This window comes from Drosophila subobscura, chromosome U (assembly GCF_008121235.1).
Source record: "Drosophila subobscura isolate 14011-0131.10 chromosome U, UCBerk_Dsub_1.0, whole genome shotgun sequence".
NCBI lineage: Eukaryota > Metazoa > Arthropoda > Insecta > Diptera > Drosophilidae > Drosophila > Drosophila subobscura.
Window position 1 is genome coordinate 7,114,130 of NC_048534.1, and position 24,655 is coordinate 7,138,784.

The 24,655-nt window shown below is 43.4% G+C and overlaps 3 protein-coding genes across 10 annotated transcripts in view; 2 read left to right on the top strand and 1 right to left on the bottom strand.

Annotated features, from left to right (window-relative positions):
- LOC117900311 (sodium/potassium/calcium exchanger Nckx30C) overlaps positions 1-23,883 on the bottom strand; it is a 28,728-nt gene extending 4,845 nt beyond the window's left edge. Inside the window, exons 1-5 of one of the 8 annotated variants that reach the window (XM_034810640.1) lie at positions 21,897-23,883; positions 12,880-13,496; positions 7,013-7,133; positions 2,917-3,098; positions 322-396 (exon numbers count right to left, since the gene is read on the bottom strand). In XM_034810640.1, the coding sequence (XP_034666531.1) occupies positions 322-396; positions 2,917-3,098; positions 7,013-7,133; positions 12,880-13,496; positions 21,897-22,821 (1,920 nt within the window). In that variant the 5' untranslated portion in view covers positions 22,822-23,883. Of the gene's footprint in view, positions 1-321; positions 397-2,916; positions 3,111-6,907; positions 7,134-12,879; positions 13,497-21,896 lie in introns of all 8 variants that reach the window. The other 7 variants (XM_034810638.1, XM_034810631.1, XM_034810635.1 and 4 more) reach the window with 7 other exon arrangements.
- LOC117900319 lies at positions 9,979-10,739 on the top strand. Its single transcript, XM_034810651.1, has one exon. The coding sequence runs from the start codon at positions 10,096-10,098 to the stop codon at positions 10,705-10,707; it is 612 nt and encodes a 203-aa protein (XP_034666542.1). The 5' UTR covers positions 9,979-10,095; the 3' UTR covers positions 10,708-10,739.
- Positions 15,997-16,552, top strand: LOC117900321 (classical arabinogalactan protein 10). Its single transcript, XM_034810653.1, has one exon. The coding sequence runs from the start codon at positions 16,045-16,047 to the stop codon at positions 16,438-16,440; it is 396 nt and encodes a 131-aa protein (XP_034666544.1). The 5' UTR covers positions 15,997-16,044; the 3' UTR covers positions 16,441-16,552.
- Positions 23,884-24,655: the final 772 nt, after the last annotated feature.

Here is a 24,655-nt window from a genome sequence, read left to right on the forward strand (position 1 = left end):
TGTCTTCGCACAAATTTATAATATGAATTTCTTTGGTATGTAATCTATGACGAGGCCACTACCAAGGAGGTTGAGTGTGCCATGAGACCGCGTGCTCTATTGTCGGGTAATTCTTTTGTTACTGAGTTGAAAATAAATAAAAGCTTCGTTGGTTACAATACAGTAATAGTATTTGTAATAAGAAATTATAAAGATTGTATGCAATATATTGAAAATAGATAGTATTTAGAGAGAGAGAGAGAGCGACAGACAGATAGATAGATAGATACAGAGAGATAGCGAGAGAGAGAGAGATCAATAAAAATTGTTCATGAAACTAACTTTGATGCTAAATTTGCGTGTCTGAATTTTGACCCTCTGCTCAATCCAGCTAGGACGTCGACCACTCAACGATGGCTTTAAGTTGATTATTCAAGATATATTATATATAATTGATGTTTATATATAAGGTATTTTGGGAGTAGATTATACACATTATATAAAAAGAGAGACAGATTGTTGTAATTATAAGCTTTGTTGGCACTTGTTTGGCACTCAAGTTCTCGGATTTAGATCAGATATCGAAATAAAACTTTGGTTAAAACGTTTAAACTTAAACTTGTACAGATAGTAGAAGACTTGGGGGAGGATAGACAGAAGAGAGAGAAGACTGTTCGCAGTATGTAGAATAAGTGTACTTGGGATTTGTTTCGGGGTTCACATAACAAACACATACGGGTACGGATACGGATAGTGGGGATAGATAGCGTTGAAACACAAACACAATTTGCTTCTTTTGTAGTGGGAAATAGATTTTGATTTGAAATATATATTTTTTTTGGGATTTTTTTTCTTTTGAGAGCGAGACCCAACTCGGAAATATTCCATGTCAATCGTGAGTCGAATTCTAATTATTGCAGGGTCAGAATTTTGTTTGTTTGCTTTGTGATCTTTGCATAAATCGATAGAGCCAAAACAAAAAAGTAATTAAAAACGTCAACTAGAAAGCGGTTTCTATCTTCGGAAAACCGAAGGCTACATACCCTTGCAGATCGTTTATGGAATGATATATTGATCGGTTGATGATCTAGCTTTAGGTTGCTTTTGATACAGACACACATGAGATATGATCTCAGAACTTTGATGGCCTCTGCAAGGGGCTGTGGAATGAGCATCCGGAATGCAATGCTACTGCTGCTGCTGCTGCCTGGGGGGGCCAAAGCCAAGTGCTTGCGCCTATGCATAAGAATGTTCGTTTAAAAACCAAATGCCAACGATTACGATATTACGATATATGTAAGTACGCTGGAGCTAGAGCTGGAGCTGCTGTGTCTCATGGGGTGTCATGGGGTGTGGATGGTATGCGCTGATGTTCGATTGGTGTTTTTTGGGGGCGCAGCAATTGAGGCACTACTTTGCATTGGAATGACTGCATCGCGGCACCGCACATTAGTGAAATATGAATGGCAATTGTAATATGCAAGGCATCGCTTGGCTCTCCTTTAAAAGTATTTGTACGAGTAATGTCTGTTGTCTGTTCTACATATATAGTAGGTATATGCGGCTTTTGTTGTGATTTTGTGGGTAGAGATCAACACTAGGTACGAGTTAAGGTAAATAAAATATGGTAAGGTAAAGACACAAAGCAAATGAGTTCCAAATGGGGGTACGATAATCATACGGTACGAGTATATGCAAAAATTTCACTATTCCGAATTAGCTCTTCATATTCTTATTGTTTATTATTATTTCTGGGGCAAGACAAAACACACACACAGATAGATAGATAGATTGTTTGTTTGTTTGTTTTAGATGGATGGATAGATGTGGGAATGTTGTGTGACAAGAGGGAGAGAGAGAGACATAAACATACACAAAGAAAGAAATAGAAAGTACAGGCGCACAGGAAGAGAGGCGAGTGTCCTGTGTCTGTGTGTCTGAGTGTGAGAGATAGTGGGGGTGTTTGTGTGTGTGTGTGTGGTGGGGGATGGGGTGGGTGGAACAGTTGAATGGAAAAGAATTCAGACACAAATCGTTAAAGAATTAACTAAAAATAATCCATTTAAAGTCACACATAGACGTTGCATAAATACATTTTCACTTTCGTTTTAATTGTTTTTGTTTTTTGTTCATTCGTTGGTACCTACACACACATGTAGTTTACATTTTAGAAACACGGATTGAAAACGTATAAATGAAAAAAAGAAACACATCGAAGAGTAAACACACATTGGGTGGGAATTTCTGAAGGGCAGAAAAGAGGGGACAGAACATCAAATATGCACGAATAGGTGGATGAGTTGTAGGGAACACACCATTTTTTTTTAGTTTAGCTTAGAATCAGTTCAAACGTTGCATCAACCAGTTAATCAATCAATCAGTCAGTCAATCAATCAATTAGCCATGTAAGGGAAACATGCCAACAGTTAGAATTGTGAAATTGTGTGTACATTTTTGTAGAGCGCGTGAACTGGTCGCTAAACCCGTGTCTATAGGGTTTTAAATTCTAGACAATAATCGATTAACGATAATGAAATTCCGATATTACAAGTTTATCTTGTACGAAATACACGAGTTATCTCTTCGATATTCAGGCACGTATACCACGACGAATGGTTAACGAACTCAATTCCGATTTACGATATTCAATACAATATATATTTAATTCCTAATTGTTTGCTTGTATGAAGAATGCAGCGCATTGTGTGTGACACAATCAATTTGTTTTGTAAACGAAACACGATAATCACAAACGGAAAATCAAAGAACATATAAAATCAAGGAATAATTGAAACCAAAAAGTCATGCCTAAAATAAATAAATCATGAGGATAAATTCATTAGCACATTATATAATTATGTTTCAGATATATCCTCCCGAAGGAGAACATGGGGGCTATAGATTATCGGTGGGTGCAAAATGATCACAACAACTTACCGAATCGAGCGTCGTGTCAATATTCCCATTGGGCCGATCCGCCAGGGTGGTCTCCTTGAGGTTGATCTTGACGTGGTTCGCAGCCGAGGTGGTGGCGCCACCCCGCTGCGGCTTGGTGGCGTCCAGCAGCACCTTAAGCGAGGCAATGGCGTGCAGCTGCGTTGCCTTTTCGTCCACTTTGCCTGGAACATCATCTTTGTCATTGTAATTGTGTGTGGTTTTTTTTTTGGGTAGGGTGTGTTTTTCGATAAATAATGCAGTATTTTTTTGGTTGTTGTTTACACAATACAACATGTGTGGTGTGGTGTTGGTGTTGAAGGTGTTGTTGGTGGTTTTGTAGGTGGTGGTGGTGGTGTGGTTGTTGTGTGTTGCGAGTAGCAGAGTAGAGTAGCGGTGTTGTTGTAGTAATAGTTGTAGTTGTTGTTGTTGTAGTTGGTATTCGATTTTCATTTTCGGTATCGTATTTTTTGGTATTTTTTGTTGGCACACAACGAATGGAGTTTTTTGAACGCAAAATCCAAGTGTTTTTTTTATTTATTTGATTTTTTTTTGTATTTTTTTTTTGCGAAAAATTAAACGAAAATAAGAAGAAAAAGAAAGAATAAAATTGCATCGATTAAAATCAGAAATAAACGAATTAACCCAGTTACGAGTTTCAGTTTCGGTTTTCAGAATTAGTTTCTTTCTTAGAGATTTTTTAATTTACAAACAAATTTAGGGCCTAGCCCAAAGGGTACTTTGGATTGGATTGGATCGTTCATAGTACGCATATATCGTTTATACGTTTATCTATATGGTAGGTATATTGAAAATATTTTATACAAAATGTTGATGTCAGTTGCGAAACAGCTTTGGAGGTTGCTCGTAGTTAGTACGAATAAGTAGGGGGGAGGGATATACGAGATACGAGATACGATATACGAGTAGTAAGTAGTCTAGTCTATGGAGAGAGTATAGGGATGACAGAGCATAGCGGAAGAGCAGCAGAGTAGATTGATTGTGAAAGAGCGGACATTGGGCTGGGGTAATGGACAGTAGCGGGGGATTCTTAAGCCAACTATGACTACATCTATGGCTATGTATAGTAACTAGATCTAGACTAGAGAACACTACTGATATTTACCGTGTCAGAGTCAGAGTCTCATGGGTATTTGGTCTAACTTTTCGATCGATTCTCGATCGATGTTTTGAGTGTGAACTTGTGTTTTGCACTAAGAGATTTGTATTATTATTAATCGGTCTGGATGTTGGATGCTAATGCTTGGGGATCGGACGGGGGTTTTCTTATGGATTTTTAGAATTACTTTTTATTGTTTGTTTGTTGTTGTCAATGCGGCATGAAGTAATCATTCAATTGATTTTTTTCCTAAGGGGATCGTCGGACTAAATGGCTATTCGAAGGACCCCCTATCTAACATTGCTCCAGTTAGTATATACATATACATATGTGTGTATATATGTACACGATTCAATCGACTTATATCATAGCTTAACTTACATATCTACAGTATATATTGGCATGTGAGTGTGTACAGTAAGTGTGGGTATGTATGAGGGGGTCGGACTCTGATGACTATCTTTTGAATACAGACCTAGAACATGCTCATACATGGAACGGAGCAAAAGCACACTTCTAAGAGATGTGGTATGATGGTACTTGTGCTTTTGGGTCACACACAATTATTGATTATTGGGATCATTGCCATAAGAATGGCTTCCGCTCTGTTCGGTTCTGATCGGGTTGGTTCTTTGCCGGATTTCCACCAAGTGCTGCCAAGCCCCAAAAACACAATTCCCATACAACGCGCGCACATAGACAAATAAACTTGCAAATACACAAAAATATTAGACAAACATTCCATAGGTGACATAAAGCGATACCTAGACAAAAACCTATGCAAAAACAACCCGCTCGACTAGTCGCACATGCAGCCCGAGCCGGAGCGAGCGAGTTGATTGTTTTTTTGAATGATCTCTTGCGACTAAATATACTCGGATATGGGGATGGTTGTGGGACGAAGTGAGTTGTATGAGAGCCTATGCCTAAGCCTTAGCCTAGGTCCAAGTGGAAGCCAATTTCGAATCGAACCGCATTGCTGCCAGCGAGCCAATTGTACTAGTTGCTAACTAATTACAATTTCAATTACGTTAACAATAACAATTACAATTACAATAACGATTACGATTAACACATACAACATTGACAACGCATAGTTAATATATGTACAATCCAATAAATTGTTTTGTTTGTGTCACGCGTCAAACTCAACTCAACTCAATCCACAGACAATTCCATAGGTACTACGGCATACCTATGTATAAAGACATATATTGTATCTCTCGCAAGTACGTATGCCATTGAGCTGCGCTCAAAAACTCTAGGAATTTATGATAACATTTTTTAATGCTAGATATATAACGCATATGTATATATATATATTTATAGATATTGGATATATATTGTTGTTGGTATAAATGTAACTCCAAACTGACATTGAACAACATAAAATATTTTCGTTATTTTTCTTTATTTTTTTCTTCTTGTTTGTCTCTCTTTTGTTTTAATATATTCTTTTTTTAGTTGATAATGTTTTTCTTTTGTTTTGTTGTTTGCAACAAAATGAAAAAAGCAAAGCCAAAAATAAATTAGCAGGAACTCAAAAGTAAAGAATAAATTTTAGGCGAAGCGTGAAACCCCTTTGGGTCGGGGATTCCTTGAATATTCAAATGATAAATGCGTTTTGAGTCAAAAATCTATCAATTGGATAACTTAAAGTCCCTGTCCAGCTATGGATATCATGAGTTTAAAGCGAAACCTCCCTCAATGTATAGCTGGGAGACCCTACTCCACGTTGAGGTAGGCTCCCCCACCACTTGGCTCCACACGAATTCTAACACTTTGCACCTGCGAACCTTGACGAGCACGCCCCAAAGGCCGACCCTGGCTGTTTGTTCGTTCGGTGTGGGCCATTGCCGTGGCAACAACGACTCAACGTTGGGTCTGTCTATCCCATACATATTTATGGGTACGAGTACGAGTACATGCACAGACCACTGCTACTACAATGTGCCTAATCCATAATAAATCAATGGTGATTGGAAATTTTGGTTTTTGGTTTGCAACTGAATCAGTCTGGGAAGGGGAGCGGCAAAGCGAATTCGAGTCCCAGGGCTGACCTTTAAATGATTTTCCGCTCAAGCCGGATGTCCCTCCTGTCTGCCTGCCGGTCCGGAGCCCTAAACAAAAGGGTTAAGCTGTCAATTTCCCCCTGCTTCCCCCCTTAACGGACATCCGCACTGTTTGTCGACGCTTCGTCTGGGACTGGCTGGCGTGCTAATTAGGTAAGTGGCTCCAAGGTCGCCATTAAAAAAGAAATAAGAACCCAAAGAAACGAAAATAAAAGAAAGAAAAGCAAAAGGAATACAAAAAGGAGTATGAAAACACAACAAACCGAAGGCAAGTACGCAACTTAGGGGTAAGGAAATGGAAATAGAAATTGAAATAGACACAGATATAGTTACGGATATGGATATGGATACAGAATGAGCAAAATAAAGCACAGAAGGAGAAGCTCCTGGCTGGCAAGTCAAACATCCAATTAGAAGAACACAGAATGTACACAGACTTTTCAAAAGGAACTAAAACTGAACATAACTTTAGATACAGATACAGGGTACAGGTGGGAGGTGGAAGGTAAAGGTGAAGTTACAGAAGGTATATATAGTAGAGTATATAGAGTAGAGTTTGGCGTAGTTGAGATATATGTTATTGCATTTGTTTTTATCTTATTTTGGATGTAAGCGTGGTGGTAGGTAGGTGGGATTGTGGATTAGAACTGGGATTTGGCAGGGGCTGATTGGGGACTTAGGGGTACTTTTGGTTGGGTTTTCTTTTCTCATATTAGTATTTTGTTAGGCATTAGGCTTTTTTTTTAGGCTTGACTTGTGCAAAACACACTGTGGCAACAACTCAAAGAACTGAAGAACTTACCATCGTGTAGTGGATCTATCGTGTGTATCATTAGCTGTAATAGGCCATGACGGAATTTGGCACCGGTCTGTGTACTACCCGAGGTGCCACCACCGCTGCTATTACCTGTAGCGCCCGCGTTGCTCGAGCCGTGCGGCCCAGAGCGCGTCTCGCTTGCCGCACGCGATGTCACCGAGCCGCCCGGCTGGGTGGCCATTGAGGTTTCCGATGAGTTTGCCGCATTACCCTGAAGTGGAACGAAGAACAAGAACGGATGGACGTGGGTACGTGGATGGTAGTGGTACGGTTACGTTACGGGTTTACACACACAGTTACGGGGAGATTACGGGGATTACAGATTATTACGGATTATTGTTTCGTTTTTTGAGTTTTCAGTTTTGAGTTTTCAAGTTTCATGTTTCGAGTTTCGAGAGAGCGGTGTAATGGTTTTCAGATTTGGTTTTTGGTATTTTTTTGGTAAGCATTATTCGAGAAAAAGGTGAAAAGAAGAAGAAGAAAAGTTTATTATTGCAATTTGTATAAATTTACAAGTTGAGTGTAGTAGTAGTAGTAGTGGTCGTAGCTTTTGTCTATCTTTTGTCATGTTGCATGTATGTATTTATGTATCTGTTTCTTGTTGTTTTCTGGCTGTGATTTGCTTTTGTTGTTGCTGGCTGTTTGTTGGTGTTGTTGTAGTTGTTGATGTTTGTTTGGTGTTCAGCTTAAGGACTAATCGAATCGTTAAGTGCAAGTTAGTTGGGAGCCAATATCTGAACAGAACTCAAGACATTGAAACGAAAACCGAACGGAACAGAACTCAATGAATGTCAAACTCAAGACAAATGTCGAAAAAAATAAACGATTTACCACCCAACATCCAACACAATACGATTCGATACACGGACCACTTAAGATCTGATCAACTGAATAATCTATCTATAGTCCAATGAGAGTTCCTTAGATAGATCGCAAGTCGCTGGAACATTGAGGAACACTAGGATTGCCTGCCATCGTCGTTGGATTGGAGTAGGGTTTTTGTGCAACAAATTAAACAGTTGGATTGGATCTGTGTGTTATATACAGAACATAGGCTCTCGTGGGTCGTGGAGCTGTAGCATCGGGGCATGCTTGAAGGAAGGCCTCAGGGCCTCAGAGGAGGGATCCAAACGATTCTTAAACTTATTACAAAATCAAAACGATAAGTTCGAGGATGAGGAAACAAAATATGTAATGAATAAAACATTTCGTTTTTTTTGGTCGTTGAAATTTTTCTGTTTGTCTGTTGCAACATTTTTTGTTGGGTTTTTATACATACAAGCTTTTGAATGACTTTCTTTTTGGGTTTTTCTTTACTTTTTTCTTTGTTTTTTTAGATCAAACAAAATATACACATATATATTTTTATATACGATATCTGTATTGATATTTGTCAAAGCGCAGTGGGAAGTTTTGTTGTATTTCATTTTGCCTTCACTATAATCAAAAAGAAACAGATAAAACACAAAAACATTTGGAAAAACATTTGTCAGAGAACAACTGAAAACCGAAAAATACTTTTCAATTGATGCGAATTAATTGGCACATTAGCGAAGGAAGCGCACAGGCAGATGAGGGGAGGATCGGTATCGGTGGTAGGTGTAAACAAGTGCAGGCACTAATCATATACATATGTATGTACTACATATATATTACAACTATATTTACATATAATGGGTATGTGTGTGTGGAGGGGAAGGTGACTAATGGGGACTCTAATGAATGAATGGAAACGAGATGATAATTGGTGTTACATATACCCCCGTACCACCCGAACTCGTACGTTCGCTTGGAAAACGAGTCTTTCGTAACTCCATTCATGAATTGAACTGGAACTGCAACTGAAGCTGAAGCTGAAGCTGAAGCAGGTGTAGGGCAAGTCAAGATCAGACCACTTGACCATTGACGAGTCGGAGTGGCTCGTGCCAGGTGAACTACCCCACCAATCCGATTAGAATGCTAATTAATGCCCAGTCATGTTGTTGATCGTAGCCCATACACTATGGGATTTCTAACCCCACCAGCCACTCATTCACGTTTCGGACTAACTCACTCGTCTCTGACGCAAAACCTGAAGACACCTGCGAAATGCGATCCAAACAGAGGGAATATCTCAAAGCAGAGAGAGAAAGAACTCTCTCTCTTAATCACCTTGAACCCGTACTAAAGAAAGATCTGTCAGCTGGTTCTGATTGATTTTGACAAATAAAATTAGCCACAATTAATGGTGGACTATCTGTATTAACCAGAGCCGGAGCTGCAGCCCGTGCATGAAATCACGTTGAAAGTATTTTATAATATCGACAATTCATCACCCAATCGGAGACAGAGGTAAAGACAAAGACAGACTCTGTGTTGGATAGGGACAGCAGACAGCAGGGCAACGTAAGTTACCAAAGCGCTTAAATCACATAATGAATTATTTAAGTCCAGCATGAATCATTCTCAGTAACAATTTTCAAAAAAAAAAACACTCAATTCAACAGCTTGAAAATTTCGCCTGCTGTTTTCGAGTATTCGAATCAAGAGGGCGACCGACCTGAGAGGCTTACCAAATGATCTAAGAAATGCAAATTGTAAAGCAAACAAACAATAAATGAGATTCGACTCACACTTGAGCTCAATTTGTCACTCAACCTGTTTGTCGTTATTTGAAATGAAATGCAATGGGAATCGGAAGAAGTAGCAGGGCGACCCCGAAACCAGTTCCAAGAAAAACCGTTGATATTCCTGGTACTGGGGACTCGATTTTGACGTAGGCATACTTTGTTTACATACAATCCGTGTTTGGAATAGTGAACGCTTAAAGATAAAGCCATACGAGGCTGATACACAAGATCGTTGATCGCTGATCGCTGATCGCATGACCGCCGCTCGTTGTCTCGACTCGAAGCGAGCCCCAACGACTTAGAGCTTCGCTCAGACTTCAGAGCTTCGTCGTCTGAGTGTGAGACGGAGACCGAGACCGAGTAGAAACCGCGCTGGCTGACTGCATCGATTGCGGTCGATTGGCGTTGTAATTTTTTTATATAGCGGGCTTTTGCGCACTCCGTGCATCATTTAGTAACGAAGCTTAAACCGAACCGCATCGAGCTCTGAAAAGCGCGCGCGCTCTCCTTCCCCGCGGAACCATCGAGAACCAACATCGAAAAGAACCAACAACCACAGCGAGAATGTTTCAGAAAAGGATTATCGAACTTATTGTGGTGCTGCTGTACTGGATGGTGATCACGCCAGCGGTCTACAAGATATGCAAGGACAAGAACATAATCCAGGTGGATATGAATCACCTGCTGGACACCGTGGCCGAGCACTGCACCTTTGGCCTCTGCCTGATGGTGGGATACGTGATCCTCTACCGCATAGTGATCTTCATCTACATGAAGCTCAAGGTCTGCGACATCCAGATGTGGCACAACCTGAAGAAGACCCAAGACGACCCCGAGGCTAACCTAAGCAAGAAGTCCCACTACCAGGCTGTATCCACGGAGAACATTGACACTGTGGACAGTGGCAAGAAAAGGCCAATGACACCCAAGATGATACGGACCATCAGCAATCCCTTGCTTATCGAAAGCGATTTGGCCCGCATTCACGTCAAGCACGAGACACGACCGCTACAGAGTGCCACCCTGCCGAGGTTGCAGCACGCCCAGGTCCACGCCAGTCCGAGTCCCAGTCTAAGAAGTGCACCGCCAGTGCCTATGCAGCCGCCGAATGTCTACAACCAAGGTGTGATCATGTCGCCAAAGGTCCTCATGCCAAGACATCCAGACATGGTATAGAGAAGGATAATGGAGAAGGATAACGAGATCCATTCCAAGTATAAGCTACAACCCAAAGATCGAAAAGACAATCGAAATGCCCACGAAATTAGTCAATCATCACAGCACAAGGCTCTTCCTGCAGCAGAAAGAGTTCGAGTGAACTTTAGTTAGCGAATTATTATGTTTTATGTACATATGGATATTTATTATTAGTCGTAAGAATCCCAGTTGTTATGTGAGTAATTATCGAATCGCATATGTGTCATATGCCGTTATTTATGTATAATAAAGAGAGAACAATTTTCAATTTATATTATTCGAAAGACTTATCATTTGAGGGACCGCAATCCAAATGAATCAATCAAGCAGATATGTTTCCCATTTCGCAGCAGAGTGAAGTTATTAAAGTTCTATCCCAGAGGATACCATTCCCTTGTAGCAAAGTTAGCACAGTTTTCGCCATATTATGAAACTGTGAGCTACAGCAAATGAAATATGTGTGCGAACGAGATGGATGGATGTGTTGTACAGAGCAAGAAGCGTAGAATGAACAAAAATACAACTCAAAACTGTTCTACGCATGCGCACGCGTTCTCTCTCACTCATTCACTCTTTCACTCCGCTCTCACTCACTTGCACTCTGCATGCGACGGACGACGTCTGGTTTATGTCTCGGCTCAAGATCAAGTTCGAGCTGTGTGCAAAGTTTCTTTTTGGGGCTTTAGATTTAGTTTACTTTCCATGCAGAAGAAGATTTTTGTTCTCTACGGATTGTGATCGTGTGAGGAGGAGATAGTGTATGCCTGTGTAGGTGTGTGTGTTTGTGTGTGGTCTCAGCTGTGTACGTGAGTGTCTGGGGGTGTGTCTGCTTAGGTGTGTGGGTGTCTCTTAGGGTGTTAAGGGTGTTCAAGTCGAAAGACGGCATAGCAAATCAAACTTTTGACTAACAAATGACTCGAAGCTAAGTACTAAAGAAGAAAATAAGGAGTTGAACTAGTGATCGAGAGAAAGAGTATTTAAAAGAATAGTTATAGTTCAATAATAAGGAATAATCATAAGAGTTGATAGAAATTGGATGTGGAACGCAGTCGGGGATACCAACCAGTTGGCAGATGTTTTGGTTCTAGAAAGTTTCTACAAACCCAAGAGATCCTTACGTGCGAATACCCTATTATTATAGTCTAGGTGACAACTATGAGAATCTACTAGAAAATGTATAGACGTAGATGTGAGTAACGGATCAAACTGACGTCTCCATATTATTTACATTTATATATGTTATTCTGTAGGATCTAAAATGCGCCATCAGGTGTAAAAATAACCTCATCTAACCCTAAACCGGTTTGATATTTACTATATATTATAAATATTTCCCCTAGACGCTAGAAGAAACCGGTTTTCTGGGGGGGGGAAAGACCCCAAAGATGGGTCTAGAAATAAATTTGACTTCGCATTTCCGATTTCAATTTGTAATGAAACCAAAAGTGGGTCAAGGTACTGGAGAGTGGGTCGCTTTCAGTTCCTGGACCTGTTTTCGGATCGAACTCACTCGAATTGCAGTGTCACAGGTGAAATTTGAGTCGAACTCTGGCCACTCAGAGGCTGATGCTGAGTTATTGAGTCGTGCTTTCAATGTCACTGTAAAGATCTCTTAGTCACGGACGTTTCATCTGCGATTGCAAAAACAACCACGAGCAACCCGAGGTGTTGTGTGCCCTTAGTCATAGCAACTTAAACACCTGCCAACTGGTTACTGCCTGGCACGCGCCAACAGCTTGAATGAGTTTCGGGGAGAAAGATGGAGATGGAAGTTGGGTCGGTGTGGAAGATGGACAGATGGGTGGTTAGTGGGTGGATATTACGGTGGATAAAAAGGAAGGAAAAACATACACAAAACGAAAATCAAAAACGAAATTTCGTTCCTGGCAAAGGATCTTCGTTTTCGTTTTACTCTTTGATTCTTTTCTTTTCATTTGGCACACAAAATTTTGGCTTTCAATTTCGCTTTCTCTTTTAACGTTTACGATTTTCTTGATTTACGTTTTTTGTAATTGTTTTTATTTTTTGTTAATTTCTCTTTTTTTTTTTGTTAAAATTTTCAAGAGAGAGAGAGAGAGATTTTGTTGGATTTTTTTTGGATTGATTTGATTTGATTTTTTTTGTTTGCAAAAAAACTTCCCAACTACTTACTGCTGGCATAAGTTGATCTGTACTTCGGACGCGAGTCACCTTGTTTTTGGTAATCAACTTCTTGACGCACTGCTCCACCTCGACGTTCCACTTCATGAAGGTCACGTAGGCGATGTAGATGGTGAACAGGATGAGGGCCTCCCACCAGAAGATGCGATTGTCGCGGAAGAAGTAAATCAGCACCAGGAGGCTGATGCTGTAGAATGAGCAGTCGCGGAAGAGGGGCCACCAGGTGAGGGAGAGCACAGTCTTCGAGAAGAGAGCGCACATCCCGATCACGAATAGTATGTTGAAGACCGCAGAACCAACGATTGTACCAATGCCAACGTCGTCGAACGACACGAAAACGCCAATCACACTTGTGAAGAGCTCGGGGGCACTGCCACCCGCCGCCATGAAAGTCGCGCCGGCCACATCGTCTGTAATGCCGAGCTTTTCAATGATTACGTCAAGGGAAGGCACGAAGAATTCATCGCAGACAATTGCCAGCGCCACAAACATATAGATTACTCCAATGATGTGCAGGATGACAGCGCCGTTTTCAAGCTGTTCTTTCGTGAACAGATCTTTCGGGAATAGTGGCGTTTTCGTGACTGTCGAATTCTCGCTGTGAGTGTCTGCAAAAAAGGGAGAAAAATAAGGTTAGAGTTTGTCTGACATTTAGGTAGCTTCGGGGCATCCTTTCTCATTCCCTTAAGAATTTGGAAAATGTATTTACTTAGTCATAACAGTAGCTAGCGGTAATGAAATCGTCTTCCTCCGTTGACTGACAAATTTGTCATTTTACTGACCTTTACCTTTAATAGTTTTGCCCCATCCCCATGAGACATCCTCAATTAAGTGGCTCGACCTTTTGGAAACACTGCCTGAACAGAACTCCCTTGCTGCAAGCGGCACCTTTTGTGTGCAGCGATTTTCATGGGCAATTATCTTTAGAGTAAATTATGCACCAGCACACTTTGCAACAATTAACAAATTGCACTTATTCGCGCTGCCAACTGTCGATGTTGATTCCGATGTCAATGATGATGATGATGATGTATAGTAGATATGTTGACTGTAGTTGTGGGGATGTTGAATGGTAAATGTTGGTAATGTAAATGTTTATCAATCATTTGCACTTTGAGCAATCATTTTGGCGCGTGTGCCGAGCAAATAATTGACGCGACTTTAATCGCTCGCGTGGCTCGTCGTCGTCGATCGTCGGCATTGACTTCTGACTGATTCATTGCATATTTACACACACCCCGCGGGATCTATCACAGTTTGTTTATCTTCTATAAATTCTTGTGGCGCCGCAAAATGCGTAAGGAGTCCAAGGAAGGGCCTCATTAGAGCCGCTGGGATGGAGTCACCACGGAATTAGAGCACTCCACACGGAGGTTGACTCACTTTGAGGTCAGATCTGGGACAGGCAAATAGACAGACAGGCAGACAGACAAAGAAATTTACTCTAGAACCGGTTCCTGATTCTGTCGCATTTGCATGCAGCTAACGGAGAACGGAGAACGTACCCCACCGCCGCCACACCCACTCAATTAACCCACCTTTACGTGTGGGTGAGGATGGCGGGGCGGGACACTCGAGACCCCAAGCCCGATGCCCGCTGGGAGCATGAGCCACAAATGAATGATTTTAATGAATCACCTGCCAAATGCTTGATGAGTGACGACGACGACGACGACAGCGACGCCTCTAGAAATTTTTCAATTTTAAGGCTGAAGCCTATGTGCCTTCGGCTGGGTGAGTGTCGTGGGTCGACGCCGGTGCCCTGCATATCAAAAGTGGATCATCGGCCCAGGCCCCCCGTGCTTGGGTAACCAGACTCTTTTGATGTCAGTTACACACTCATTCTGTTATGAATTGGTCAATCATTGGGTTAGCGGCTTAAGAAGAAAGCAAATGGTATCGGAAACTAAACTGAAGAATCGCCTCATATGAATCATCTAGCAAGGACCACTCGCTCTTATCGGTTTAAAGCGACTCATTACTCATTATGCCACACATAACTGTCATTAAAAAGATATTTCTTGTGGTGGGACTTTGAGATAAAACTTCTTTTCAAACTCTTCCTTTCATTCAAAATGAATAATAATCATAAAGATTCGCTCTAAGAATCTAGGGGTAAAAGGCAAGCAGATCTAATCAGAGAACCTCGAAGTTGGTCATCAAATTGTTATTGGGTTCACTTGCGAAGGTAACCAAATAATGACTATTAAATATTGTTTTGTATTCTTTTTTGTTGTGCTTATGATTATTTATTGCCATTGCCCATGTGGGCGTCTGCCTCGACGGCTGCCTGTTGTCCCAGTCTCTCAGTTCCCCCCCTCAAACCAGTTTCGAGTGCCGTTCTTGAAATGGCACTACAATTTGACTAAGCGACTGCAGGCAGCAGCACCAGCAGCGGCAGCGGCAGTCGTGCTCAGAGCCCAGAGTCAGAAAGCTTCTAGAGCACATATGCTAGCGGTGGTTGCGTGATAAGCACCGGGAGAGAGAGTGGGGGTGGAACACTGCAGAATAAATTTGTTTTAGATAGCGGGGGAGTGACGTGTTCTTATCAGTGTTCATTCAATATTTAAGCTAAGAAATCTTAGAAAGCTGGCAAAAACTCAGTTCCTAGGGATGGTAGCGTGACAAGACACGAAGGCGCGTGACAAGGCACGAATGCACTTTGAGATTGAAACTATGAAGAAAATATACACATTGAGATGTGAGAAGAAGTTGTTCCTTCTGATTCAGACATGTTCTATCCTCATCCATATGCTAATTTATGCGATGACTGTACTGCAGTTGGCGATGGTCGCGTGATTGCTCACGAGAGCTAAAATTTCGTTGAGGAATTGCTGTACTTAGGAGGCTCGTCACATCTTCATTCACTTAACAGTTTTGTGGCCAATCAATGAACAATTTTTGTGCGCGGATCGTGACTTGTTTTATAGTCTCCTCTGTGGCTCCCATCGCCATACACATACAGCACTCTCCCATCTCGTGGATGCGTCATCGTGCGACTGAGACGCGTTGTTTACGGAGCAGCAACCGAAAACGAAACGTAACAAGAGAACAAAACCACAGAGCAAACAAGCCGCTGCCGCTGCCTCTGCCTCTGGCCTGGCACTCGCATTCTGAATTCGCAATCAGTTGCAAAGTGGAACCCGATTCGCCCAGATGGCAGCCACAGTCAGTCAGAGTCCCACCCGTCACAGTGCCAGCCATGGCTACGGCCAGGAGCCGCTCTTCGTTAGCCGGGCAACCATTCAGCTGCAGTTGAGGTCGCCTGCTGCCCCGCCGCGCATCTACGAGTGGCATACACAGGTCGCAACGCCACCCACGCCCACGGCCAGCCCCAGCCCCAGCCCCACCCCAGCGGCAGCGGAAACGGCAGCGAAATGCATTAAGCAGGCGGGGAGTGCGGCTACAGCGGCCACGCCCAAACGATATACGCCTCCGCGGATAATGGGAACCGAAGCGAAGCCCAAGAATCTTCCACAGACCCTGGGCAACTTCTTCGAGGTGGAGCGATACGAGAGTGGCTGGAATCGCGTGACGAAGAGAGACTTCTAGAAGAGAGAGGCAGAAGATGCAAAATCGGAGGAGGAGCAGATGCCTTAATCGACGAACTTAACCCATTAAGAGCCAGGAGAAGGAGCTACAGTGAACACACACACACAAGAAAGTGAAATTCCATTGGCAAAATTCCAATTCCCCCGACCCAAACTCAAACCAAAATCCAGGCCCCCCATGAATATTTATGTATGATAAAGCAATAAAAAGTATTATTTGATAGATCGAGTGGAATTCTTCTTCAACTTTCGAGCTCCCAATGGGTTAAACGTCATTAGGGGGGGTGGCTGATAAGACCCATTGGCCCGTGAAGAGAGAGGCTTTCCTTTCCGCTACGTCATCAATGTGCATAAATCACGGCTGAACAAACGCACGAAAATTACACAAACGAGAACGGGAGCAGGAGCAGGAGCAGTGGCAGGACCCACCAATGATGGGACAACAACAAAAGTAATAGTAAAAGTTAATAGAAAAAGAAGAAAATAAGCAAGAAAAAAGCGCTTGCCATGGCCGGAAGTTCATTATGGAGGCTCGTAGCACCCGAATCGGAAGCGGCCCCTAGCAAACACACACACACACAGCACTACGAGAGGTACGAGGGGTAGAAACACTCTGTGGAACGTGTGGTACGATAGTGTCCGCATGTTTTCACGCTTCGCTCTGACCCGCAGTGTTCGCTGGCTCTAGTCTGCCGCGAAAGCAGCTGCTAATTTATCAGAGAGACAGCGCGCTTTGGCACGAACGGAACAGAACGGAACGGCACGGCGGTGAAAGAGTTTCAAGGTGGCTCTGGGGAATCGATTAGACCAGCCAAAATCAGACCGAAAGCAAGCGAAACGTGCAATGCACATGCAACATACAGCCAGAGACAGAGCCAGAGCTAGAGCCAGAGCCAGAGCCAGGGTTGTCAAGTGGCTGTTGAATCAATGCAGGCATGGGCCAGCCTCGTCTCTAGTCTCTCTAGCAGCCCTGCCGCAGTGTGCTCAATAAACAGTGGGTGGAAGTGGCAGTGGAAGTGGGAAGGAAGGAGAGCCGGGGGCGCACTTAAGGATTGCCGTAGAAAGTTTTATCACGGCTATGAGCAGCTGTCAATGAAGGTTGCCTGACGGCAACCCTTGCTGCTACCTTTGCTTTGGGGCCACTTTCAAAAGTTATGGCTACCATAACTTGGCATAGTTTTTGGCCCCCAAAAAGCACACACATGAGTGGGCCGCATTTTAGCCTAATCAAACCGTTTCGTCCCCTGGGCAATACCGTTGTGGATCCAGCCCCAGAAGTGCAAACAGAATAGCAGTACCATACCATAACATACACCATGTGCTTGACCCAATTTCAAATAGAATTACACTCATTACATAAACGGCATAAACTGAAAAGGCTTCGTACTTTAATGAGGCAACATTTCTTCAACTAATTTTCACAACTTTCAAGAATTTATGGACACATTAAAGTTTCCCCATGCATAAAAGAGATCTCTTGGAAACTTAGTTAGAGATTCATTTGAAAGTTTTTCGAGTGCAAAACATTGTCATTCAAGCAAAAAACCCATGAATTAATTCTGAACTCACGGCGTAGTCCCCAAAGAGTAATGAAAACCCGACTTACGATATTTCTCAATGATTCAATGAAGGTTTTTCTAGACGAACTTCTACAAATATTAAAAATTCCAATCGGTTTTTTGCTCATTCGATTCGTTTTCGATTCATTAAGATGTGATATGGAATGTTATATGGTTTTAGAATGCAAACTGATGTCTGAAAATCATTGATTAACAAATCAGTGTGTCTAAATTTAACATAGCAAAACCTTTTTCTCCGATAAGATAAGTTTCTTTAGAGTGTTTCATGATATAGGGCTTTGAATGGAAACTGATTTGAGTGGAAACTGATTAGCTCATTCACTTCAGTGCTGCTTTAATCAAACATAAACAATATCCACTTAAAAAATTTACATAATTGAACAAATTTTGATCTAGTATATGCTCGAGAGGTTTCGGTTTCCGATTTGCTTACGCATTTGTTGGCGTAGTAGTGCCATTCGACACATTTGAGACCAGACTACGGATTGCACATTTGATAACCGGTTTCCCAGAGACAGTCGGATATACCGCAATCCCCGTATTTGAATGAATCAGCGAATGATAACGAAGCGTGCACCTGTCATTGATATCGAGATGAACAGCAGTCGAACCCCTCGGGGGCCCTCAATCATGAATCACCCCTCGAATCACGGCTCACTCGGGGTTTTTGTGGAATATCCAATCATAACTGTGTTGTGTGTGTATGTTTTTTGGGTACTGCGATTCCGATTATTCCTGTTGGGAACAGCAGGGCTTGCAGGGTTTATCCGATTAGCTGAGTCAGTCCCCAGGGGGAACGGAGTGGCCAAAAGTCCAGAAGTGATCCAATTGTGCTGCATGTTGCAGCTTGGATTGAAATTAATGCCGAATCACAGTCGGGGGACCAAAACAGACAAACACAAACACAAACACACACAAACACACAATCGGGCCAGCGAGGGACAATTAGTGTGGCCACAAGCAATGGGTGGACCGAAAGGACATGGAATGTGTGTATGTATTTGTCTGTGGTTGTGCGGGGGGAGTAGAGGAGGTTGAGCGGAATGTCAATAATTAAAAAGGCGGGCAAATGTTGTCATTTCAGGACCCCAGAAGCCTACAAAGCAGCAGCAGCAACAAAAAGAGTGGGGAAAAACTGGTAGAAGGAAGGAAGGAAACGACTTCCTGCCACCCACACACGAAGCAGCCATTTGCTGAGCCAACCCTCCATACCCCTACCCCTACCCTTACCCCTTCACATTCATCGTTTCTCGTGGCTTTTAGCATGCAACTCACACGTCCTTGCCAGTACCTCCTGCTCCTGCTCGTGCTCCTGCTCCACCATTCACCTCCTTCGACGTACTGTGGTTGCTTTTTCCTGTTGTTGGCATTTTGATTTATCGATTTAAATTTTGTGTTTAAGGCGCTCCGTGCGTGCTCCGTTTTTTTGGTGGGGGGTTGGGATTTTCCTTTCGGCCAACTCGTTTTCCGCGTCTCGGCTTGTGCTTCTTTTTGTGTGTTCTGCTTCTGTTTCTTGTTTCTTGTCTCTGTTTTTGTTTTTTCTCAATCATTTTTCAAAATGTTTGCATACACAGCCATCCATACATGGTAGATATGTTTATTGTATATTTTTTGGACGCCTGCCGTTTAGGTCGAGGTCTTTACTTAACTTTATATTCTTTTCCTTTCTCGCTTTTTGCTCAGGGTCTGACTGGGCTCGGGCTTGGGGCTTGGGCCCACCCACACGACAAACGTCGACGTTGAGAGCTTGAAACGTCGTTAACAGCCACGTTTGCGTGTGCCCCACACACACACACACACACACACACACAGATACACCATGGTCCTGCACACACACATACATAGTATAGCTCACGGGTGAGTGCGAGAAAAGCGGGCTCGCAATTTGGGTCGATGGTAAAATAGAAAAGCCAAAAGCAAGGCAAATACATACACATCCCAAAAAACATACACACACACACACACACATATATGGTTATAGTAGTAGGACCACGTGCACACACACATACGATACGTGGTATAAAATTTCGAACAAAGGTCGTTGAAGAGAAGACCAGTGCCACACTGTGGCACATAAAAATATATACATATATATGTACATATATACAAACTCACACGTACACACATATAAATAGTATATCCCCCCACCACCACCCCTCCAGATACATATGTATTTCGGGTGACCTGTATGTGTTTGTGTGGGTCTGTCTGCATTTGCTGTTTGAGCTTTTCCCATTTTGGTTTTGTTTTTTCCAAGTATTTCCCGCTGGTTTCATGTTAATTGCTCGTTGCTTGTCGCTTGTTCCACCAATCTGCGTTTATTTTAAAGCTTGATTTACACACAAAACACGTTCATGGTTGAGATACAGATACAGCTTCTACATCCAATACAGAACCGATAAAAAAAGCATATTTATGGTTGATGTCTCAATTGAACAATGTTATTCAGTTTCTGCAAGTGTACTTTCCCTCCCCTTTCAATAGTTTCATGTGTCACGAATTCCAATTTCGATTTCAGTGGGTGGTAAAAAGAATGGGTGGGTGCATGGAGAATGCAGGGATTTGTGGGAGATTTTGCAGATTGACATCATCATCATCATCAATGGAATCCACTTAGGGCCATTGCCAATCCACACTTTATAGGGTGCCCATATAGTCGATTACTGAGTGCCGCATTCAGTCAGCCATTCCTTTGTTCATTCAGCCACTTTCAGACACACTCACACGGAGCACACAGGACCGACAGAACAGACAGAACAGACAGGCAGGAGCAGACCAGAGACAGCTCTGTTGAGTCATTAAAATGAGAAATGGCTCTAGGGTCCGCACGCCTAAGCAAACAGAGTGCAATGTTGGGTTTAATTGTTGGCCAAAATGTGACTGCATCGCACACGTGGAGCACACAGAGAGACAAGAGACGGGGGCCGGAATCAGGGTTAAAAGGTGAGAAAGGGGGAGCCAGCTTGACTTTCGCTGATGGGGCTGTAACTGAACTGAACATAGAAAAAAGAGACAGGCACAAAAAGTGCCATGGACATGTGTGCACAAACATAAATTTATATCATTGTGTGTGTGAGGCGCTCGGCAAGTGTGAGGGGCAAAACTGCAGACAGATGTTCCATTATGTTCATTTGCAGTCGCTTATGCGGTCTGGCCTGCAATGGGGCATATAATTTATGTTCACAATATTACGTATACGCAGAGCGCGTGTTTCCCCTCAGTAGTGGCCACTCCGTGCACCATACGTTACGTATACGCAGTGGCAACACATAAATATCGCGCATACGCCAGACCCGTGTGGGCCCCGTCGGTGTACAAGAATTACTATGTGCCGAAGGAAGCACAACGGCAGCGCGGAAAGAGTCCATTTACTACATAAATATCAGGCATACGAAATGGGGTCCCTTAAACTACGGCTGGTTAAGAATTTCAACCGTAATGGTAACCAGTTTATTTCTTTAAATTTCTGTCCTCAGTGGCATACGAATGGGAGACTTTGCCGCTTGACTTTTAACAACTTTTGCCAACACCTTTGGCATTGTCAGTGAGTGAAATAAACAGTTAAGTAGATGATGGATGGAATGTCTTGCACACAGTCCGCCCCCTGAACTTTATACGATTTGACTTGCCTCTCCCTCTTTCGAATTCATCTGTGCCGCATGCAAATCAAACTCAATTTGCCTTCTTCTTCTCACTCATACGAGTGCAAATCCCACCCTACCCGCCACTTCTTTCTTTTCCTGCCGCTCATTTAAATACAAATGCCATTAGTCAGGCTCCTACTCAGACGCGAAGAAGCGTAAATTCCACATACGAGCACCAAGGATGATTTAAATACGACAAGAGAAGGAGATGTAGATGGAGGTCTGACACTTACCATTGATACCACGTTGATTGCCAGCATTATCCTCGTCAGAGCCAGGCGCTGCATTCATGTTCATCTCCTGGTCCTGCTCCTCCTCCTCGCCGAACATGTGCTCCCCGGACGTGAAGGGGTACATCAGCTCAGCCTCATCCTCGCCCGATGTCTGGGAGGGTTCACCCTGATACAAGGGCGGTGCATTAACTCCATTCAGCACATCGTTGTTCTGGTTGTTGTTGTTTGGGTTCTGGTTGTTCTGATTGCTGCTGTAATGCTGTTTGGCGGACTTGGGCTTGTGTGCCTCAACACCAAGTCCCTGAGTGGCCAGGCAACAGCCAACCAACAGAATGCAGTAGATCGGCAGGCGAAAGCGGCGGCAGCGTTGTGTCTGATGCTGAAGCTGTGGCTGTGGCAAGGAGCAGCAACTGCTGCTGGTCAGCGAGTCTTCCTTTGCGGTTCTGCCTCTTGTCTTTCCTTTCGTTATTGTTGCGGTTGTTCTTGTTGATATTGTATTTAATGTTAATAATACTAAGCGTTTGAAAATATGTACACACTCTTCAAGCATCTTTGCTTGGAACATTGGTTGTTCTTTGGGTACTTCAGAGGCTGAGGCTGAAGCGACCTCCTCCATGCCCCGTAGACGACCCCTTCGACGGCGACTATTGAAATCTATCGTTGTGCTGCTTGTGCTGATTACGGGCAACATGTCGCTGCTGCTGTGGTTGCTGTAGCTTCTGTGGCTGCTGCCGCTGCTTCTGTCAGTGGCTAAGGCTAAGGCTAGGGCTCCATGATCTTTAGCTATCGGCTGCCGCTCCTGCCGATTGGCTGCTTTTTCTGTTCCCACTGCTGCTGCTGCTCCTGCCGCCGCCGCCGCTGCTGCTGCATGTTCTGGTTGCTGCCTCTGCTGTTGCTGTTTGCTGCATGTTGTTGGCTGCAACATTGGACCCGTTGGAGTGTTGTTTTGGTTTTTGGTGTTTTTTTGTTTGTTTCTTGGTTGTTTCAGCTGGCAAAACCTTTTGTTTGTTTGTTCTCGTTGTACGCTTTGGATTTTCGACTTAAGTTGAAGTTTATCTTTCGCTTAGTCGCTTATTGGATATCCGGTTTGGATCGGGGTCGTTATCATTATCGGGTTTCGGGTATCGGGATCTCCGCGATGTTCGATCTCCCTTTTTTTGTTATCACACAAACTTTATATATACAACACACTATACATAAATAACAATTAACACGAAACAGACTGTGAGAGCGTGAGACGTGGGGACAGACACACAGATTTAAGACTTAAGGGGGGGAACAGCGAGAGCGGGACTCGAAATTATGTGGAGTACAACGTGGGCGATATTGCCACTGTCGCTCCTGCTGCTGCTGCTCCTTCCGCTGCTGCTGCTGCTGCTTCTGCTTCTGATGTTGCTGCTGCTGCTGCTGTTGCTGTTGTGGCTGCTACTTCCGCTGCTGGCGTCGACATTAGAAGCCGCAGCATTTCTTCTTCCATTTCCAGCACTCGCGATATTCCTTTCACCTCCTTTTCTGTTCTGCTCTTTGTTGCTCCACTGTTCTCGTGTTCCGTTTATAGTCACGGGTTGGCCTGGCCCGCTGCTACGTTGCTCGCTGTTCTGGCCATTTGTCTGAGGCTATTCCGTTGTCGTTGTCGTTGTCGCTTCCCCTGTGTCCTTTCTGTATAAATGTGTGACTGTGACTGTGTGTGTGTGTGTGTGAGTGTGGAAAAGTTTCCCTGAGTTCTGTAGCCGTTGTGGCGGGAGCTCCTGCTGCTGCTGTTTTTTCTGCTGCTGCTTCTGGTGCCTGATGCCGGAGCCGGAGCTAGACGACAGCACGGTTCGCACTCTGCTAACGTTCTGAGGCAGCCTGGCCGCTGGAAAACCGACGAAGGATACGCGGGCACGACGAGCCTGGAAGCTCATCCAGTCTCTGCCTTCACTGCTGCTGCTGCTGCTTCCTCTCTCTTTTTTTATGGCAAAAGAGAGGGAGAACCCGAGAGCTGATGCTGCTGCTGCTGCTGCGCCTGCGTTGCTTTTGTTTACATTTTCAATGTTCGGTCAAAGGATGACTGCCTGCAAGAGAGAAAAGAGAGAACATTAAAGGATATTCGTTGGTCGTTTCTCTTTGCTTTGCTGATTTCCAAGCACACACCACACACACACACACTTTCTCTCTCTCCCGCTTATGCCGCTTATCTGCGAGGCCTTATCGCTGCTCACGCTTCTGCCTCTGCCTCCCCTCCTTCTGCCTCTCGCTTTCGTTTTCTGCTGTGTTTGTTGTTTTTAGCTTACGCTTACAATTCTTACTTTCATTTTGGGTTTAGTAGGTGACTCGCCTGGCCCACAGACCCACAGACACACACAGAGACGAGGCCCACACCCACAAATGGCTCCTGCTCCCGCTCCTGCTCCTTCCCTTCCGTTTTTTACGGTCCCTGCCTGGCTCAATGTGCGGTTATGTTCATTGTTATGCTTTGAGTAGCTTCCCGCTGTTCGTTCCTAGACCTTCTCCTACTCCTACATCCTTCTTCTTCCTCTTCCTCTTCCTCATCCTCAATCCCCTGCCTAATCTGTTGTCTCTCATCCTATCTATGCCTTTATTTTTAGCCTGGGCCAGAGTTTTAGCCAAGAATTCAACCGTGTGGCATTGTTATTAATTATGTTTTTTTTCCCTCGTGGTTTTTTGTTTTCCTTTTTCTGTTGCTGTTTTCTTTTTTTGTCTATTTTTTGTTGTTGTTTTGTAGCAAATTGCGTAACATTTTGTTCGTTTTCTTTACA